Consider the following 17,931-nt stretch of genomic DNA (forward strand, 5'->3'; position numbering starts at 1 on the left):
TTGGTGCCAGGGAACCAAACCCCGCTGGCCACAGGCAGGTCAAGCGCCCTAGCCCTGTGCTCGCTCCCCAGTGGCCCCCTGCACCCCTTCGTGCCAGTGACACGACTCTGAGCACTGGACTGCCCTGTTAAGTACCTGTCGCCTCCACCTGTCTGGGGGTTCTGGAAAGGCAGACAGTGTTGCCTGCTTATCCCTGTGTCTTCAGGTCCTGGGTCAGGCAGGCAGGGAGGTGGGGTAAAATCCAGCCCCTGAGAATTTTAGCTAAGGCAGTTTTTGTACTTAATGAATATTAAGTACAAACGGGAAAAGGCAGCAAGCAAGAAGCATGCCCCTCCTCTGCCCGCTGCCCCGAGGCACATGCTGCCACAAGTCACGCTGACTGGACCTGAGAAGTTAGCAACTGTCCATCAGGCCCAACGGCGCTCTCACACTGAGCTGTCCCAGCGAGCCTGAGGTGACGTGGAACTGGCAGACGAGCCAATAGGCAGGACTGACGCCTTCACAACATGCCCACCTGAGTGAACCACGGGCTCGACCCTGCGTTTGTTCATTCCCCAAACGAGCCCTTGGCATGTGCTGGGAACTGGCTGTGAGCAAGGCTGACAGACGCCGTCTGGAACCTCTCAGCCTAGGGGGAGGACAGCCTGAGCACCCAGGAGAAGGAGCATTATCGTATCACAGGAGGAACTTGCTCAAGACATGGGTGAGCAGGTCTAGAAACTTCTCTGAGAAAGTGACCCTTGCAGTGAGTTCTGAGAGAAGACAGTGACAGAAGATACCGAGAAGAACACACTAGATGGGAGAAACATTATGGAAAGGTGCCTGGAGGCTGGGGCCAGGCCGGTGATGCTTCAAGGCTTGTGAGGTTGCAATGCAGAGAAGGGCTTCAGGTGAGCTGGAGCTGGACTGCAACGGGTCTCTAGGACACACTGGACGTCTGGAATTTATCCAGCCAGCAATAGAAGCCAACAATGGCCTTTTAATAGGCAGAGAGGGACGGCACCATCTGATTCTGGCTACAGAAGATCACTCTGGCTGTCTCGTGAAGGGAACAAGAATGCCTGGGGCAGAGAGCGGTGGTGGCAAGGATCAGGGCGCCTGGAGTGTGTGGCGGGGGCAGACACAGCGCACCGATCCAGGAGCTACTGAAGAGGTGAACCCCAGGGAGCCTGGTGCTGATTGATACAGGCAGCAGAGACGAGAGGTGCCCATAGGCGCGCTCTGTCGTTTCTACCAGCAGATTCTAGGTGGAAAAATAGGAAGAATGGCCTATTCAGATGAAAGAAATTTTTTTCTGCACTCAGGAATAACTTCTGGCAGTGCAGGGGGACCAGATGGGGTGCCAGGAATCAAACCCGGGTCAGTGGTATGCAAGGCCGATGGTATGCAAGGTAAACACCCTAACCACTGTGCTATCATCTCTCCGGTGCCAATGGAAGAATCATTTTAAGGTTCTGCGGTGAGGTCAGGGCCATGGATGGATGCTTTCATTGTGGCTTACAGTAGTAAATGCAGATGAGTTTCAGAGGAGAGGGCGAAGCAGAGGCAGGCTTGAGGAGGACTTACGTGAGGGCCTCATCCTCCTTTGCCCACCAGTGAGGGTGCAGTAACCAGGTAGCTTGCTGGTGGAGCACAAGGCCACAGAGCTGACCTATGCACAGCAAGGCCGCTGATGAAGGGCAGAGGCCATCTCTGTCCTGATGGCCATGCCCAGGGATACACAGGGATGGTGACTTGTCCTCCACCATCCGTGGAACGCTTTTCCTCTACACCAGGCCCTACTCACTCAGCAACAGAAGAACAGCCGGGGAGAGAGAGGAACAGTGCTGCAGACCAGGCCAGGGGGGTACCACTTTTTGGTACGCAGACATGACTCATGAAACCAAGAGGACATTCTGGTCTGGAGCAGCCCACTCTAACCTGGGAGTACTCCTTTTTAATTTTTACAGCCAGAGCAGAACACCGGCTACACTAAATGGGAGACGAGCTAGGGCTAAGCCCTCTGGGGAGCCTGGGGTGCTTGAGTACCCCAGTGGCAGAAGTCCCAACACACACCTCTGAGAGTCTCCATCAATGAGCACAGTCTAAGACAGGCCTCAGCGGTCAGCCTGGAAGTTGCAGCTGGGACAACAGCAAGAACCTAGCTGGAGAGTTTCAACACCTGGCCTAACACCTCAAGTTTTCTACATACCAGCCCCAGGAACCCAACCAAGTCTTTCAAACCTGTGTAGCTACAGTTTTTTTTCTCTCTGAACAGGAGCCAGAGTTAACATGTAGCTTACAAAGTTACTCAAGAATCAATCAAGTGCTGCTAGAGCAACAGGACAGCAGGCAGGCATCTGCCTTGTGCACAGGGTTCGATTGAACCTGGGTTCAATCCCCAGCATCGCATATGGTCCCCGGAGCACAGCCAGGAATGATTCCAGTGTGCATGAGTAAACCCTGAACTTCACTGGGCGTGGGTCAAAAACATTAACAACAAAAAATCGATCAAGAGAGTGCGTGGAGTACAGTGCTTCCGGTATGAACACTGGAGCCAGAGTTCCTGGAATGAGTGGCCTAGAGCAAGTGATTCACCCCTGTCTGCTCACTTCTCTCATGCATGGTGAGGGGACAGGAAGAGATCTGCCTCAGGGGGCTGTTGTGAGAATGAACGAAGGTAAAGCACAGAAGACTTAGAGCAACACGCTGCTCAATATAACTGAAACCCAAGCACAAAAATTTGTAAGTCTACAACTGTACCTCATGGTGTCTCACTAATTAAAAGAAAAAAAAAAGAACAGGAGAGTCCCACAGGGACTAATGTTGAGGAAGACGACAGTGAAGAGGGCAAGGAGTACAGTCCAGGAGCCACTCAAGCCCAGATATTCCTGCTCCTCAGACTGGATGTGGACACTGACTGAATCCAACAGAAATGTGTAGGCACTGGGTCGGAAGCAGGGAGCTTAGAAAGGAGGCACCATGCGAAGGCACAAGGAGCCCACGCGGCAGGGAACGTTCGTGCACAGAAGTCTCATTTATACCAGGGAGTTATGCGCCAGCTTCACAGTAGACGTAGTGGACGCTGGAGAAGGCAAGCCAGCCAGGACCACACTGCGGCTGGCCTGACCGTGAGCTCTGGGGGACCAGGGAATTCACAACTGCACACAGGGGAAAGGCGTGTGTGAGGGCCCTGTCCCAGGAGCCTGGAGGAGCATGTGGATCAGGCAGAGGCAAGGAGGCGGGAGCACGGCGTGGTAAAGAGAGAAAGGAAGGTTCCAGGGCGGCGTGCAAGTCAGCAGAAAGCGCTGAAACCACTCGGGTAAGAGTACCAGGTGACACGGGCCCGGCGGTACTGCCCTCTATTACTGGTGAAACTGGCTTCCAGGCCAATGCCTAGGGTAAATCTAGTGTTCTCTAGGGCTTCAAGACCTGAGCAGAGAAGGCAGTTCAGCTCCTGCTCAAGAACCAGATCTCCACTTTCTCCTGCCTGGACGGAGGGGCTCCGAGGAAAGAGGGAAGTCTCTTCCACTCCTGCGCTCTGGGAGAGCGTCCTCCTGAGTAGTCTGTCCCTGGGAATCAACACAGATAGGCACAGAAGCACGAATGACCGTGTCCCCAACAGACGCCTCCAAATGGCTCTTTTGTGTAAGCTTCACATTCTGCCAAATGGAGAATTACATAAATGAGACTAAAGTGGCTACTATTTATGGAGCACCGTGCCAGACACTGCGCCGGGTGCTTCACACGCTATCGGAGGCGAGCCTTGCAGAGCTGAGCCAGAACTCGGTTGACTAGAGCTCTCAGAAGAGCTCTGCTTCTGTCAGGGGCTGGAGCTCATCACTTGCCCTTTCAGTAAAAAGCAGAGCAGGCTGCAGCGTGAGAAGGTGGTTATCTAAAAATCAAGGGCAAGCCAGTCTGGACAACAGCCAAGGGTTACAAACGCCAAAGCCCCGTGAGCTCCAAGTCCAGCTTACCCGTTCATGAACGGCAAGAGCAGAGGCCAGTCACTTCACGTGTAAAATGGGAACAAAGCCAGCACAGCTTCCGGAGGGTTGTTTGAGGATTAGTCATGTCATTATGTACAGAAACTCGGTAGAACAGTATACGGACATAGACTGATAGGGTCAGCAGCTGCAATTATCATGAAAAGAGCTGGACTTCCCTGAGGAAAAGGATGACAGAATTGTGAGAAAAGAACTTACCCAGATTCTCTGCCTTGTAGGTGATTTTTTTTGGAGCACAGAAGGGCAGTGAGTAGTATTCATAAGGTAGCTGGGTTCGAGAGCTGGTGAGTTTCACAGCCTAGTGGGGAAAGAGGGTAATTAAGCCAGAAACTTAAGACGATTATTTCAACAATCGTCCCTGATACCCTCCATCTTTAGAATACTCTGCAATATTATCTGATCGACACTCCAACCAGAGATCTTGTTTAATATCACAACTAGTTTCAGTCTTTCTACAAGGTGCTATCCTTCGACTCAAGACTATCATTTATAAATGCACCCTTTCTGGGCCAGAGAGGCAGTACAGCAGGTAAGGCACTTGCTCTGCATGGAGCTGACCCAGGTTCAATTTCCAGTACCGCATATGGTCCCTGGAACCCTGCCAGGAGTGGTCCCTGAGCAAAGAGCCAGGAATACGTTCTGAGCACCACCAGGTGTGATTCCAAAACAAAAGCAAATTCACGCACACTTTCTAGAACATTAACTCCGGACTGGAGCAATAGTACTGCAGGTAGAGTGTTTGCCTTGCACCCAGCTGACCCGGGTTCGATTCTCAGCATTCCATATGTTCCCCCGAGCACTGCCAGGAGTAATTCCTGAGTGCAAAGCCAGGAGTAACTCCTAGGCATCATCGGATATGACCCAAAAAGCAAAAATAAAATAAAATAAAACATAACTCTGGGTGCCCGGGAATAATGCTGCAATCGAGTGCCTTCATTCCAAGCCTGAGGCCAGGGAGACCAAGAGTCTGGTGCTGACCCTTTCCCACAGGCCCCGTGTGATCCCAGTGGCTCTGCTGTTTAGGTTCTCCTGTGGACTACAACTGGAAGCAAGCAAGCATCAACAAGCTCTGGCAAACATGGCAAGAAAAGGGTTTCTGTGAGCAATGTCACAAAAGTATGTGATCCTTAAAAAAAAAAATCAACAGAAAAGGGAAGGGAAAAATTTAATCCCCAAAACCATACAGTGAGCTGTGGCTGGGCTCAAGCAATGGGATGTGAGGTCCTGGGTTCTCGGCTGGCACAGAGCACAGCAGGGGTGTGTGAAAGTAGACAGCACGGGTCGCACGGGAGGGAAGAACTCCAACTGAGGCAGAAACGATCACGATCACAACCATCCTGTTGTTCGTCGATTGCCTCGAGCAGGCCCCAGTAACGTCTCTTTCGTTCTAGCCCTGAGATTTTTTAAGAAGTGCCATATTAAAAGCTCTTCCAGGGTTAGGAGAATGAGACCTATCATTGTTATTGGTATTTGGCATATTGGGTACGCCACGGGGAGTTTGCCAGACTCTGCCGTGAGGGCAGGTTACATTCGGTAGCCTGCCATTTTGTCCAAAGTAAGAATGAGATAATAAGAGGCAGAAACAGTGGGAGCTAAGAGGCTCTCTTCTACTTGTAACTGGCATGGGGCATTCCAATTCATGCCTTCGCACATTCGGTTTTCAGCATGAGGTCAGCACCATCTCCTCTACAGGAACTCCCCCTGTTCAACATGTCCCATGTCCACACAACATGTCTGATAAAGTCCACATGAAATGTGAAGGATTACTTTAAAAAAATTGGGGGCTTTTTTTGTTTGTTTTTGGGCCATATCCAGTGGTTCTCAGGGATCACTCCTGGCCTGGAGGACCATATGGGGTGAGGGGGATCAAATCTGGGTCATACGTATGCAAGGCAAATGCCCTGTCTATTGTACTATTTCTTTGGGCCTTTTATTTAAAAAAAAAATTTATTTTGTTTGAAAGGGCCACACCCAGAGGTGGTCAGGGCTTACTCCTGGTTCTGTGCTCCAGGATCACTCCTGGTGGGGCTTGGGAGACTATATGGGGGACCAGGGATGGAGACCAGGTCAGCTGTGTGCAAGGCAAGCATCTTACCTGCTGGACTATCCCTCTGGCCTGGTTATTGTAACTTTGCCTCTCCACTGGCACATAAACCCCCATGTGTGTCTGTGCACTGCCAGAACAACGGTGTATGTAGAGGCAGGCACAGAGTAGGTGCTCATGAAATGCTTGCTGAATTACAGAAGAGGAAAGATAGAAAACTAAAAGTTCCACAAGGGGAAATTGGTCAATAAACCACAATGTTTATTCATCTAAATATTATGCAATCATTGAAAATGAGGCTTAAACCCAAAAGGAGAGAGAGAATAAAAGGGAATGCCCTGCCACAGGGGTGGGGTGGGGTGGGATGGGGGGGTGGGAGGGATGCTGGGAGCATTGGAGGTGGGGAATGGGCACTGGTGGAGGGATGGGTATTTAATCATTGTATAACTGAAACCCAAGGACAAAAATGTGTAAGTCTACAACTGTACCTCATGGTGTTTCACTAATAAAAAAAAAATGAGGCTTAAGATGGCCTTAACAGAGAATGTTTAGGAAATGATGCAAGCAAATGGAAGAGTGTGGAAATAGTCGTTCAAACAACTCCAAAACCACACATAAAACAAAATCAATTTGTAGCAAAAGTTTTTCCCCATCTAAATCTAGGAAAATTATCTTTGCTTAACTATCAACCATTCCTGTTCTAAAACCATTCTATCAACCATTCTAAAACTGTGGTTTTAGAAACGAGGGCCACAATCTTTATTTAAAAGCCTTGCTTTGGAATCAGGTTTTGTTTTCTTTTTGGGTCACACCCAGTGATGCTCAGGGATTACTCCTGGCTCTACAGGAATCACTCCTGGCGGTGCTTGGGGGATCATATGGGATGCAGGGGATCGAACCCTGATCAGTCACGCACAAGGCAAATGCCCTACCCACTATACTATCGGCCTCAAGGAGGCAGGCATTCTGAAACTACAAAATGGTGATGTGATATGCCAGACTAGGGGTTTTCTAACCTGTCCTGCAGAGGGTCTGGAACAGTGCTCGAAACTGGAGTACTGGACAGGAAATGTGAACATATTCCTACCAGTGGCAAGGAGAAAGTCAGTCAGTCCATGTAAATTCAGCTCAGGCCTTGCCAATGATGAGCTTAGAAAAACCTTGGGTTGCAGTTTGTTAGACAGGATTAAGGGAATCCTAAACTGTGTTAAGTGTTTCATAAATAGCTTCAGGCAAAATGGCCAAAAATTTACTGACCACTGTAACAGTATTGTTTCATGGTTCTTAGCTTTCTTTCTGGACAGTGAAACAATCCACATTACAAGAAGTCAAAAAAGCTTCATGTTCCCTGCCATCTTCTCTTCTCATGTGGGATGTCTGCTTTGCAGACCCCCAGTCTGAATGGCCTGTGAGCAGGAGCACCCCCTGTGCCTCTATACCACAAGATTTGCTCTGAAGGGACACGTGGCAGAGTATGAGGAAGAGGACGGCAGTGGTTAAAAGACAGGGATGTGGGCTGGAGAGAGTACAGTGAGAGAGCTTGCCTGCACGTGGCCAACGCAGTTCAATTCCTGGCACCTCAAATGTTCCCCAAGTACCTCCAGGAGTGATCCATGAGCGCAGTCAGGAGCAAGCCTTGACTGCCAGGTGCACCCCCTCCACTTCCACCCCCCCCCCAAAAAAAATAGACAGGGTTTTAAAGCAGAGTCCTCCAAACTGAGTTGGCCTGCTGCTCCTTTTCAGAAAAATATCACTCAGCACCTCATGGAAATCTAACCTTTTTGTTTTTGTTCAGGCAGTGCTGGGATTTGAATGTACATGGCCAGAGCTGGTTACTAGGCAAGTGCCTTGACCTTTGAACTATTTATCTGGCCTGAAAGGAACTTCTTTGAACTGAAGGTGCCCCACTGCACCTGAGGCTAGTAAAACCCTCCCCAGTCTCCCACAGTTCTAGCACCTCCCCTCCCCTGGTCTCTCACCCACTCGGGGAAAACACTGCTCTAAACCAATCTTTCATCCTTCTCACCACGTGATCGAGACGGAGAGTGGGTTCACTCCCCTGATTCCTTGACTTTCCCTGTAATATGTACAGCAAACCTGCAAATCAGACGGTGTGTGACAGGGAGTACCTGGGGGCGTGGGGGTGGAGGGAATCCTTGAGTCTCTCAGGCAAATATAACTAGGAAAAGGCCCCTAAATCACTGCAGGAAACTGCTGGGCAGACTCTGGATGCCGAGAAGCACACTATGCCAGCATTAGGAATGGCAGCACAGGTCTCAGTGTCGCCACTTTCCCGTACTCAGCCACACCGCCAGGCTCCACACCAGGGCCACTGGCAGAGAGCAGGGAAGGAGACAAAGAAGACCCTTGCCTGGTTACAGTCGGATTTGCAATGGGTTTTATTTTTTTTCCATTGGTGCATTTACATTTTTAACCTCTACACTGGCTATTCCTTTTAAGTACCAACTACAAGGATTAACTTCCAACACACACACACACACACACACACACACACACACACACACACACACACAATCTTTTTGGTGGGAGGTGTGTGGTTAGGGCCACACCCAGCAGTGCTCAGGGCTTATTCCTGGCTCTGCACTCAGGGATCATTCCTAATGGGCTCAGGGGACCACAAGGGGTGCCACAGATTGAGCTTGGGTCAGCTGTGTGCAAGACAAGTGCCCTATGCACTGGCCCTACCCCCTACAAAATTGTTACCACCAACCTCTAGCCCCTTTTGGAGCTCTGGGAATGTAAACAAGAGTTTACTGTTTTAGACATTAAATGGATGAAACAAAAATAAAGGGGGAGGGGGTGGCGGTGGCCTGGTCACACCTAGTGGTGCTAGGGCTTACTCTTGGTTCTGTGTTCAGGGATCACTCATGAAGGCTTAGGGAGACCCTATGCCATGTTGTGTGTTGCACTGGGGTTGGCTGTATGCAAGGCAAGCACCTCATCATCTGTATTCTCTCTGGCTTTGGATCAATCAAATTTTATACTGAACGATTCTGTCTGCCCTACCCTGCTATAACCGACTGACCCTCCCTCCAGGCAGGAAATGAGCCTGAAAAAGGGAAGTAGATTAGTTGGACTGTTTCTTCTGGACACTTGTTTAAGGCACTGCTCCCCAAATCCCAATCATTCAAGTACCTACCAGTCCTGTTACTTACTGCAACACTTACTTGCATCTGACTCATTTTTAGGGAAATACATCTACTGACTTATTTTTAGGTAAATATATTTATAAAAAAGCAAATAGCACATTTCTATTAAAAGTGGAAAACCAGTGCCAGGGAAGTTATTTAAATGGTAGAGCATGGGCCTTGCATGTACAAAGGTCTGACACCTCTGGGTATGACTTCTCCCTGAAAAGGTAAAATGAACAACAACCATGAAATCACCAGCCAAAGAACTCACTACATTTTTTTTTTAAATATGGAACGCTTCACAAATTTGCAAGTCATCCTTGCGCAGGGGCCATGCTAATCTTCTCTGTATCATTCCAATTTTAGTATATGTGCTGCCGAAGCAAGCACTCACTACATTTTTTACTATGCACTAAAATAACCATTAAGGTAAAATATATCTGTCAACCACTGAAATTCATCTTGTACAGCAGCACTGAGATGATGCCGAGAACCATTTGGAAATACTGAACTGGAGAATACTACTGGTGGCCAGAGCTAAAACTGAAAACTAGGACTGTGTACACAGATGTTCCATGTTGTGTTAGAGAAATCTGGTAACAGAGTGGAGGCTGAAAAAACAAACAGCAGAAACACCATCTTCACTCTTATGTCCATTGCAGCACTATTCACAATACCCAGAACCTGGAAACAACCTGAGTGCCTGAGAACAGACAGCTGGATAAACTATGGTACACCTGCACAGCCATGTGTAGAACACTATGCAGCTACCAGGAAAGAGGAAGTCATGAAATTTGCTTATATATGAATGGACATGGAGAGTATCATGTTAAATAAAATGTATAAGGGGGAGAGGGACAGATATAGAATGATAACACTCATTTGTGGGATATAAAAAGCACAGTATGAGGGGCTGGAGCAATAGCACAGCGGGGAGGGCGTTTGCCTTGTGCGCGGCGGACCCAGGTTTGATTCCCAGCATCTCATATGGTCCCCCGAGCACCGCCAGGAGTGATTCCTGAGTGTAGAGCCAGGAGTAACCCCTGAGCATCGCCGGGTGTGACCCAAAAAGCGAAGAAAAAAAAAAAGCACAGTATGAGACTATTACCCAAGGACAGTAGAAATGAAGGATAGGAGGACTGGTCCACAGTTAGAAGCTTGCCATAATTGGGGGGAGAGGGCAGTTAGGACAGACAAGGGACCACTGTGACAATGATAGTTCGAAATGATCCCTCTGGACAAGGACTGAATGCTGAAAGTGGGTAAAGAAATATACATGATAACCTTTCAGTATCTACTGCAAACCACATATATATATATATATACACACACACATATATTTATGAAGAGAGAGACAGAGAGACAGAGAGAACAGTGCCTGCTGTAAAGTAGACTGTGGGGGGGGGGCGTGGAAGGAGGGAAATGGGGGACATTGGTGGTGGGAAATGTAGGGAAGGATTTGGAACACATTGCATGATCAAAACCCAGTCATGAGCAACTTTATAAGTATCTCATGGTGGTTTGATAAAAAAAAAAAAGTCACTGTCACTGTCCTCCTGCTGTTCATTGATTTGCTTGAGTGGGCCCAGTAATGTCTCCATTGTGAAACCTGTTACTGTGTTTGGCATATCGAATAGTCATGGGTAGCTTGCCAGGCTTTGCCGCGTGGGCGAGATACTCTTGGTAGCTTGCCGGGCTCTCCGAGAGGGGTGGAGTAATCGAACCTGGGTTGGCCGCATGCAAGGCAAATGCCCTACCCGCTGTGCCATTGCTCCAGCCCAATAAAAAAGTAATTAAAAAAATCAAAATAATATAAAAAACAAAATAATAAAAACTAAAGTGGAGGCTGGAGCTAACAAAAGGAGGAAACAGATAGTTGGAAAGCGCCAGAGACACAGAAAGGATGTGCAAGCCACACATGCATGCATGCCCGCACATGTGCACACACACACACACAACACACATACATGCATACACACACACACACACACACTTTTTACATGACATGAAGACAAAGTGAAACAGACAGAAATAATGAGCAAGGGAGACAGAGTCAAGGAGAGGGGTCTGACAGGACACTGGCGGCAGAGGCGCAGAGCTCCCAGAAGTGCAAGCTCCGGAGGACTCTCTCCTCCTGGCCTGCTCAGCAGAACGGGAAGGGGTCTTCACTCTTGGCCACCACACACAGGCAGGGTGTGACAAGCCGGCCGGGGATCCACTCACCTTGATTTCTACAGGGTCGTTCTGGTGGAAGTTGATGGGCGCAACCCCAGGGACATAGAAGGCACTTGTTTCCCACATGAGAGAGAGCAGCAGGGACCATGGCAACCAATCCTGCAAGGACAGAGAGATGCTGCCGTCAGGACAGGGGACATCAGCAAACACCCTCCTCCAGCAGATCCAGATCATGTGGCCCCACCTACACGTCTGCTTTAACAGCCCCTGCCCCGCCCCACTCTGCCCAGTCAGGTCCGTGTACATTGCAGCTTTGCAAACACACCTAGTGGTGTTATGTTGTAGTACTGATACTGCACATTCAGAACTGAGCCACCAAATGAGAAGAAAGGCAACTCCTGAATAAGTCAGAGGCTAAGGATGATGATCCTAGGCTGGAGCGACAGTACAGCGGAGAGGGCACTTGCCTCGCACGAGGCCAGCGCAGGTTCAATCTCCGGCATCCCATATGGTCCCCTAAGCCCCATTAGGAGTGATACCTGAATGAAGAACCAGGAGTAACTGCTGAGCATCAGTGGGTGTAGCCCACCAAATACCAAAAGAAAAACATTTAAAAAACAAATGAAGTTGCTGAACCTGCACAGTTAAAAAAATCTACATAAAACTTGAAGCTACTCCTGCCACACTGCTTGGGGGATGCTCCTGGTGGTGCTTGGGACCAGAAGGTAATGATGGTCAAACCTGGGTCTGCCACACGCAAAGCACACACACTAGTCCTTTGAGCTATCTTCCTGGTTCGACATGTGGCTTTTGACGCACCAAAACTAAACTGCAATATCCTGCAGATCGGAAGTTTTACCTGTAACACAAACCTAATTGGCACATACACTTTATTTTTTTAAATTTTATTTTATAAGGTAGTTCACAATATTTGATTACATTTAATATTCAAACACCAATCCCACCACCATTACATCTTCCCACCACCATATCTGGGATGTTTCCATTCCAAGCCCCAATCCCTGTCCCAAAACACAACAAAATAATATATTTTCTATTGTGATGAAAAACTGCTGCAAAAAAAGTATCCATAGAGGAAATAGTGTGAAGACTGTTCTATTTTGGCAGGGGCCATTAAGACCTTCTTTAGGATATCACAAACATGTTGTTAAAGGTTGAGTGATGTGAACTTTTGTGTATATATATATATATATCTGAAAATATATATATATAGCATCACAATCACAAAAAAATCACAAATCATCCTGTTAATTGTCAACTGCCTCAAGCAGGCCCCAGTAACATCTCCTTCATCCTAGCCCTGAGATTATATTCAAGGCTCTTTAGGAGAATGAGATCCATCATTGTTACTGGTATTTGGCATATATAGCATATATATATAAAATTCCCTCTATGATTGGTTGCCTATTTGAACCCCATCAAAAGTGGTGTGGTACTCTTTGAGAATGGGTAGGGAGTGTCCTATGATGTGTCCAGGAATAGGTTCTTTCATGCGTGAGGCTGGGCCTGAGCGTGTGGGGAGCGGCCTTGAGCACGGTGGCAGCGGAGTTTCTCGGCTGCCGGGGCTGGGTTCGTTGGGGCGGGGGGGGGGGGGGGGGGACGACGACAACTCTCACCCGCCCTTCTCTGGGGCACCCTGAGTGAAACAGCCTGGCATGGCTATGGCAGGCATCATATTGCTCCCTTCCGGGAGAATAAGCCAGTACATACACTTTATTTATTTATTTATTTTTGCTTTTTGGGTCACACCTGGCAATGCACAGGGGTTACTCCTGGCTCTGCACTCAGAAGTTACTCCTGGCGGTGCTCAGGGTATCATATGGGATGCTGGGAATCGAACCCGGGCCTGCTGCGTGCAAGGCAAACGCCCTACCCGCTGTGCTATCTCTCCAGCCCCAGCACATACACTTTAAACACATCTTTTGTATGTTACAATAACAACTTTGTATGTTACAGTAAAGACACACACACAAAAATGTTCTCAAGAAAATCATAAGTAGGTGCCTGCTCCAGTGGAATCCCAGTGACCAAGAGCTTCCACAAGCAAGGCCCAGGTATGGGGGTTCAGGATTATATCTCCAGGCCACATTGGTGGCAGAGGACCTGGGCTGTCCCTCCCCAGGTCCCCACCCGCCCAGAAGACTGGCTGTTATGTCCACAATTAACCTCTGGGCACCATCTTAGCACACCAACAGCCCTGGCCCAGAGACACAGCAGCAAGTCCCAGATGATACCACAGCACCCGAGAGCTCTCTGGGCCCCATAATGAGCCAGTATCACTGGGGTACCCCAGATGGAGCAGGTGCAGTCTCCCCTCCTACTCCAGATGGAATCCCAGTGACCAAGAACTTCCACAAGTAAGGCCCAGGTATGTGCTAGAGCGATAGCACAGCGGTAGGGCATTTGCCTTGCACGCAGCCAGCCCAGTCGAGTCAGGTTCGATTCTTCTGCCCCTCTCGGAGAGCCCGGCAAGCTACTGAGAGTATCTCACCCGCACGGCAAAGCCTGACAAGCTACCTGTGACGTATTCGATATGCCAAAAACCGTAACAACAAGTCTCAAAATGGAGACGTTACTGGGCCCGCTCAAGCAAATCGATGTGGGTTCCAGGACTACATCTCCAGGCCGCATGGCAGCAAAGGACCCGGGCTGTCCCTCCCTGGGTCTCCGCCCACCCAGAAGACTGGCTGTCATCTCCACAATTAGCTTCCGAGCCCCAACTTAGCGTACCAACAGCCCTGGCCCAGAGGCTCCCATTTGAATATCAAAATGGATTAGTGCCATACAGAGATGTGTCTGGAACCCATTTACAATCTAGAAATTTACATTTACAATTGTGCCTGCGTGATCTCTCGTGATATTTGAAATGAGCTATGGAAAATACATTATCTAGTGTCTGCTCCTGGCAGCTAGGCTTGAATGGTGATGAAAAAATTTGAGCAAAATTAATGCCCCAAATTAGAGAGAGAATATTGGGGAAACTGTCTGCCATAGAGGCAGGGTGAAGACCGCAATGTGTATGTATGTGTGTGTGTGTGGTGGTGGGGGGGGTGATACTTGGGACATCGGTAGTAGAAAATGTGCACTGGTGGAGGGATGGGTGTTTCATCATTGTATGGCTGAATCTCAAACATGAAAGCTTTGTAACTCTATTTCACAGTGATACAATAAAATAAAAAAGTAATGTGGAGTTCATGCCCAATTCAATCAGCTCAATCAATGGCTGACCAAATAACAATACTCCTACATTTTATTTAAAAAAATAAATCATAAGTAACAACCAGAAAGATAGTACAACAGGTGGGGCGTACAATGGGGAGGGTGTTTGCCTTGCACCCTGCTGACCAGGGCTCAATCCCAGGCACCACACATGACCCCCCAGCCCCACCCTCCCAAGCCCACTAGGAGTGATCCCTGAGCACAGAGTCAGGAGGAAGCCCTGAACACCTCTGGGTGGGCCCCAGAAGGAAAAAATATATATATACTAAAAAAGAAGGGAAAAAAATCTTAAATACCCATAAAGGCCTTCATCCTTGTCCTCTTCACAGAGTAGGGTGAGGAGGAGAAAGTGAGGCGTTGACAAAAGCCCTTGTCTCAGGTGGCCAGTGCACATCAAACCCATGTTGTTCAAGTGTGACTGGCACAGAGAGGCGAAAGGGAAGACTGTCACGCAGGCACCGCAACTGCTTCAGAATCAGTCTCTGGCTGGCCAGTTGCACCTCGCAACACTCTCCTATACAGCTGGAGATAAGGCGCCACAAGTGTCCATCAGCTCCTATCTCCTGAGAGCAACTGCTGCCTTTGTCAGGATGCTCATGTTTCCCACAAGCCTTTTCAGTGACTGGACTGACCTGGTCACCTCCCGTTCTCCTTACTCAATTCAGACACACTGTGTCTCCTCACTGCTGTTCTCCATCTCAGGAGGTCCCCTTGCCTGCTGCCCCGGTCAGAATGGTCTCGACAGACGCCTTATTTCATTCAGTTCTCTCAACTGGCACTTCCTTAAAGATGCCTTTACTGCCCGAGCTGTCCAAAGCAGACATCAACCTCAGTGCCCATACTGCCATTCTGGCTCTGTGTACTGGGAACCTCATCGTTCTCAGAGGCTGAACCCAAAATTCCAGTACGCAAAGCATGATCTCACTCGTTAAGACATATCCCAGCTCTAACATGTTATTTCTTTTAAAACTGTTAATGTTGGATCTATATTGCAAACTATAATGCCCAAAAGTAGAAACAAAGTATGGGGGAAACTGTCTGCCACAGAGGCAGAGGAGAGCTGGAAAGGGGGTGAGATACTGGGTACATTGGTGGTGGAGAATGCTCTAGTGGAGGGATTGGTCTTCCATCACTGCACGACTGAAACTCAGACAGGAAAGGTTGTAACTGTATCTCACATACAGATTCAGTAGAGAAACAAAAACAAACAAATAAACAAAATGTTACTGTAGGGACCAGAGCAATAGCACAACAGGTAAGACGTTTGCTTTGCACAGGACTGACCTGGGTTCTATCCCCAGCATCTATTTGGTCATCTCCCCCCACCCCCACCCCCAGCACTGCCAAGAGTAATCCTAAATGCAGAGCCAGGAGTAATCCCTGAGCACTGCTGGATGTGGCACCCAAACCAAAATAAATAAATAGAACTGCTGCTATCAATCTTTCTGCTGACTTACTAGATATCAAATGAGCACTTAGCCAGATTTCACCAGGGGCAATATTATTATTTCATATTCTATAGTGGACATTAACTAACACAGAAAGACATTAGAACAAATAAAGGGGAAAACTTTCTACAAAGGTGTTGTTTTTAAGCTGTGGCCATCTTTACAGAAAGTACATGAAGCTCAGAACCTTAAAAACAATTTAGATTGAGGACCGGAATGATAGTACAGCGAGTGGGGTGTTTACCTTGCACACGGTCAAGCCAGGTTCAATCCCTGGGATCCCAATTTGGTCCCCCGGGCACTGCCAGAAGTAATTCCTGAGTGTAGAGACAGGAGTAACCCCCGAACATCACTGGGTGTGACCCCAAAATGCCAAAAAAACAACCAACCAAAAACACCAATTCATATTTGCAGAAGACTTGCAGAGTGGTGGGCATTCCATGTGCTCTTTACCCAGCTTCCTCTGACTCAGCATCTTCCATAACCACTGGGGAGGGAGGCCTTTACGGAATACGTAGCTTTTAGGTATTTTGAAAGAGCAATACATACACAGTAAATAACTCAAACAGAATAAATGCTTGAGTTAAAAAATAAAAAATTCTGTCTACTTGGGGCTGGAGCAATAGCACAGCGGGTAGGGCATTTGCCTTGCACACGGCCGACCCGGGTTCAATTCCCAGCATCCCATATGGTCCCCTGAGCACCGCCAGGGGTAATTCCTGAATGCAGAGCCAGGAGTAACCCCTGAGCATCGCCGGGTGTGACCCAAAAAGAAAAATAAATTCTGTCTACCTTAGCTCCCTAGAGTCAGGTGCTACAACAGTTCCTTGAGAACTCTCTCGAGACAGTCTATATATGTGCAAAGGGAAAGGAATCGAAAACAAGCAATTCTTCTGTGGCAATGAAGGTAATAGTGGCTGATTTCCTCTCCAGCAGAGGCTTCCCTCCATGTGACCAATCCCGGCAGGACTCTGTTCCTCCCTCTCTGGAACTCTCTGCTAAGGCCTTCTGTCAGGCCATCAACTGCGAGAGTCTTGTCTGAGAAACATGTCCTTTTCTTCCCTATAGTTCTTCACTTTGGGGCCACACCCCAGCAGTGCTCAGGGCTTAATACTGGCCCCGTGCTCAAGAATCTCTCCTGGCAGAGCTCTGGGGCCCAATTTGACCCAGGGATCAAATCCAGATCAGTTGTGTGCAAAGCAAGCACCCTACCCACTGGACTATCTTCTCCGGCTCCTTCTACTTCTCTGTGTCTGATTTTCAGTTAACTAAAATGAAGGGAAGATAAATCCTGTATCACAGGGGGTGGGGGAGAGGGGACTGGAGGAGAGAGGAGAACCCTGCCTTCTAAAAGTTAAGGTAGGGGAAACCCCCAACCCTGAATTTTGGAAAAAACAGCAATGGAAAGGTCAGAGATCAGTTTTATCTTAGCCAGGGTTGCTCCCACAGTATGTTAAAAATCTCTGATTAGTATAAGTTGGTGATCAAAAGCAACCAGAAGCTCAGCTTAGAATTACAGGCTGCACCAACATGATATTATCAGTTTTAGATATGAAAATGCCACTGGGGGTGAGGTGGGTAGGTGCGGTTTGAGCCACACCAGCTGTCTCTGGGCTATTCCTGGCTCTGTGCTCAGGAGTGATTCTTGGAGGTGCTGGGGGCCAGTATGTGGTGCCAGGCACTGAAGCCTGGTAGCTGCATGCAAGATAACCATCTAAACCTCTGGGCTGTCTCAGGGTTTCAAACTGTCATGGTTTTTACTCCTCTCCTACAGTTGGAGGAATCAGACATTGCAACACCTTGAGGTAGAGAGCAATTTAACATTATCAAAAGTTCCTCAAAGCCATTCCCTTTTACCCTGCAGTTCTTGTTCTAGACAAGTTAAA

At 48.4% G+C, this 17,931-nt stretch overlaps 1 protein-coding gene and 1 non-coding gene across 3 annotated transcripts in view; both read right to left on the bottom strand.

Moving 5' to 3' along the window:
• LOC130017131 (transmembrane 9 superfamily member 4) overlaps window positions 1-11,519 on the bottom strand; it is a 29,779-nt gene extending 18,260 nt beyond the window's left edge. Inside the window, exons 1-2 of one of the 2 annotated variants that reach the window (XM_056107829.1) lie at window positions 11,406-11,519; window positions 4,185-4,284 (exon numbers count right to left, since the gene is read on the bottom strand). In XM_056107829.1, coding sequence (XP_055963804.1) covers window positions 4,185-4,284; window positions 11,406-11,483 — 178 coding nt within the window. In that variant the 5' untranslated portion in view covers window positions 11,484-11,519. The remainder of the gene's footprint in view (window positions 1-4,184; window positions 4,285-11,405) is intronic. The other variant, XM_056107828.1, reaches the window with a different exon arrangement.
• LOC130017197 (U6 spliceosomal RNA) lies at window positions 9,466-9,572 on the bottom strand. The gene has a single exon (XR_008791348.1). It is a non-coding gene; the product is annotated as a U6 spliceosomal RNA (small nuclear RNA).
• Window positions 11,520-17,931: the final 6,412 nt, after the last annotated feature.

The sequence above is a fragment of the Sorex fumeus genome, unplaced genomic scaffold, assembly GCF_029834395.1.
Source record: "Sorex fumeus unplaced genomic scaffold, SorFum_2.1 ptg000178l, whole genome shotgun sequence".
NCBI lineage: Eukaryota > Metazoa > Chordata > Mammalia > Eulipotyphla > Soricidae > Sorex > Sorex fumeus.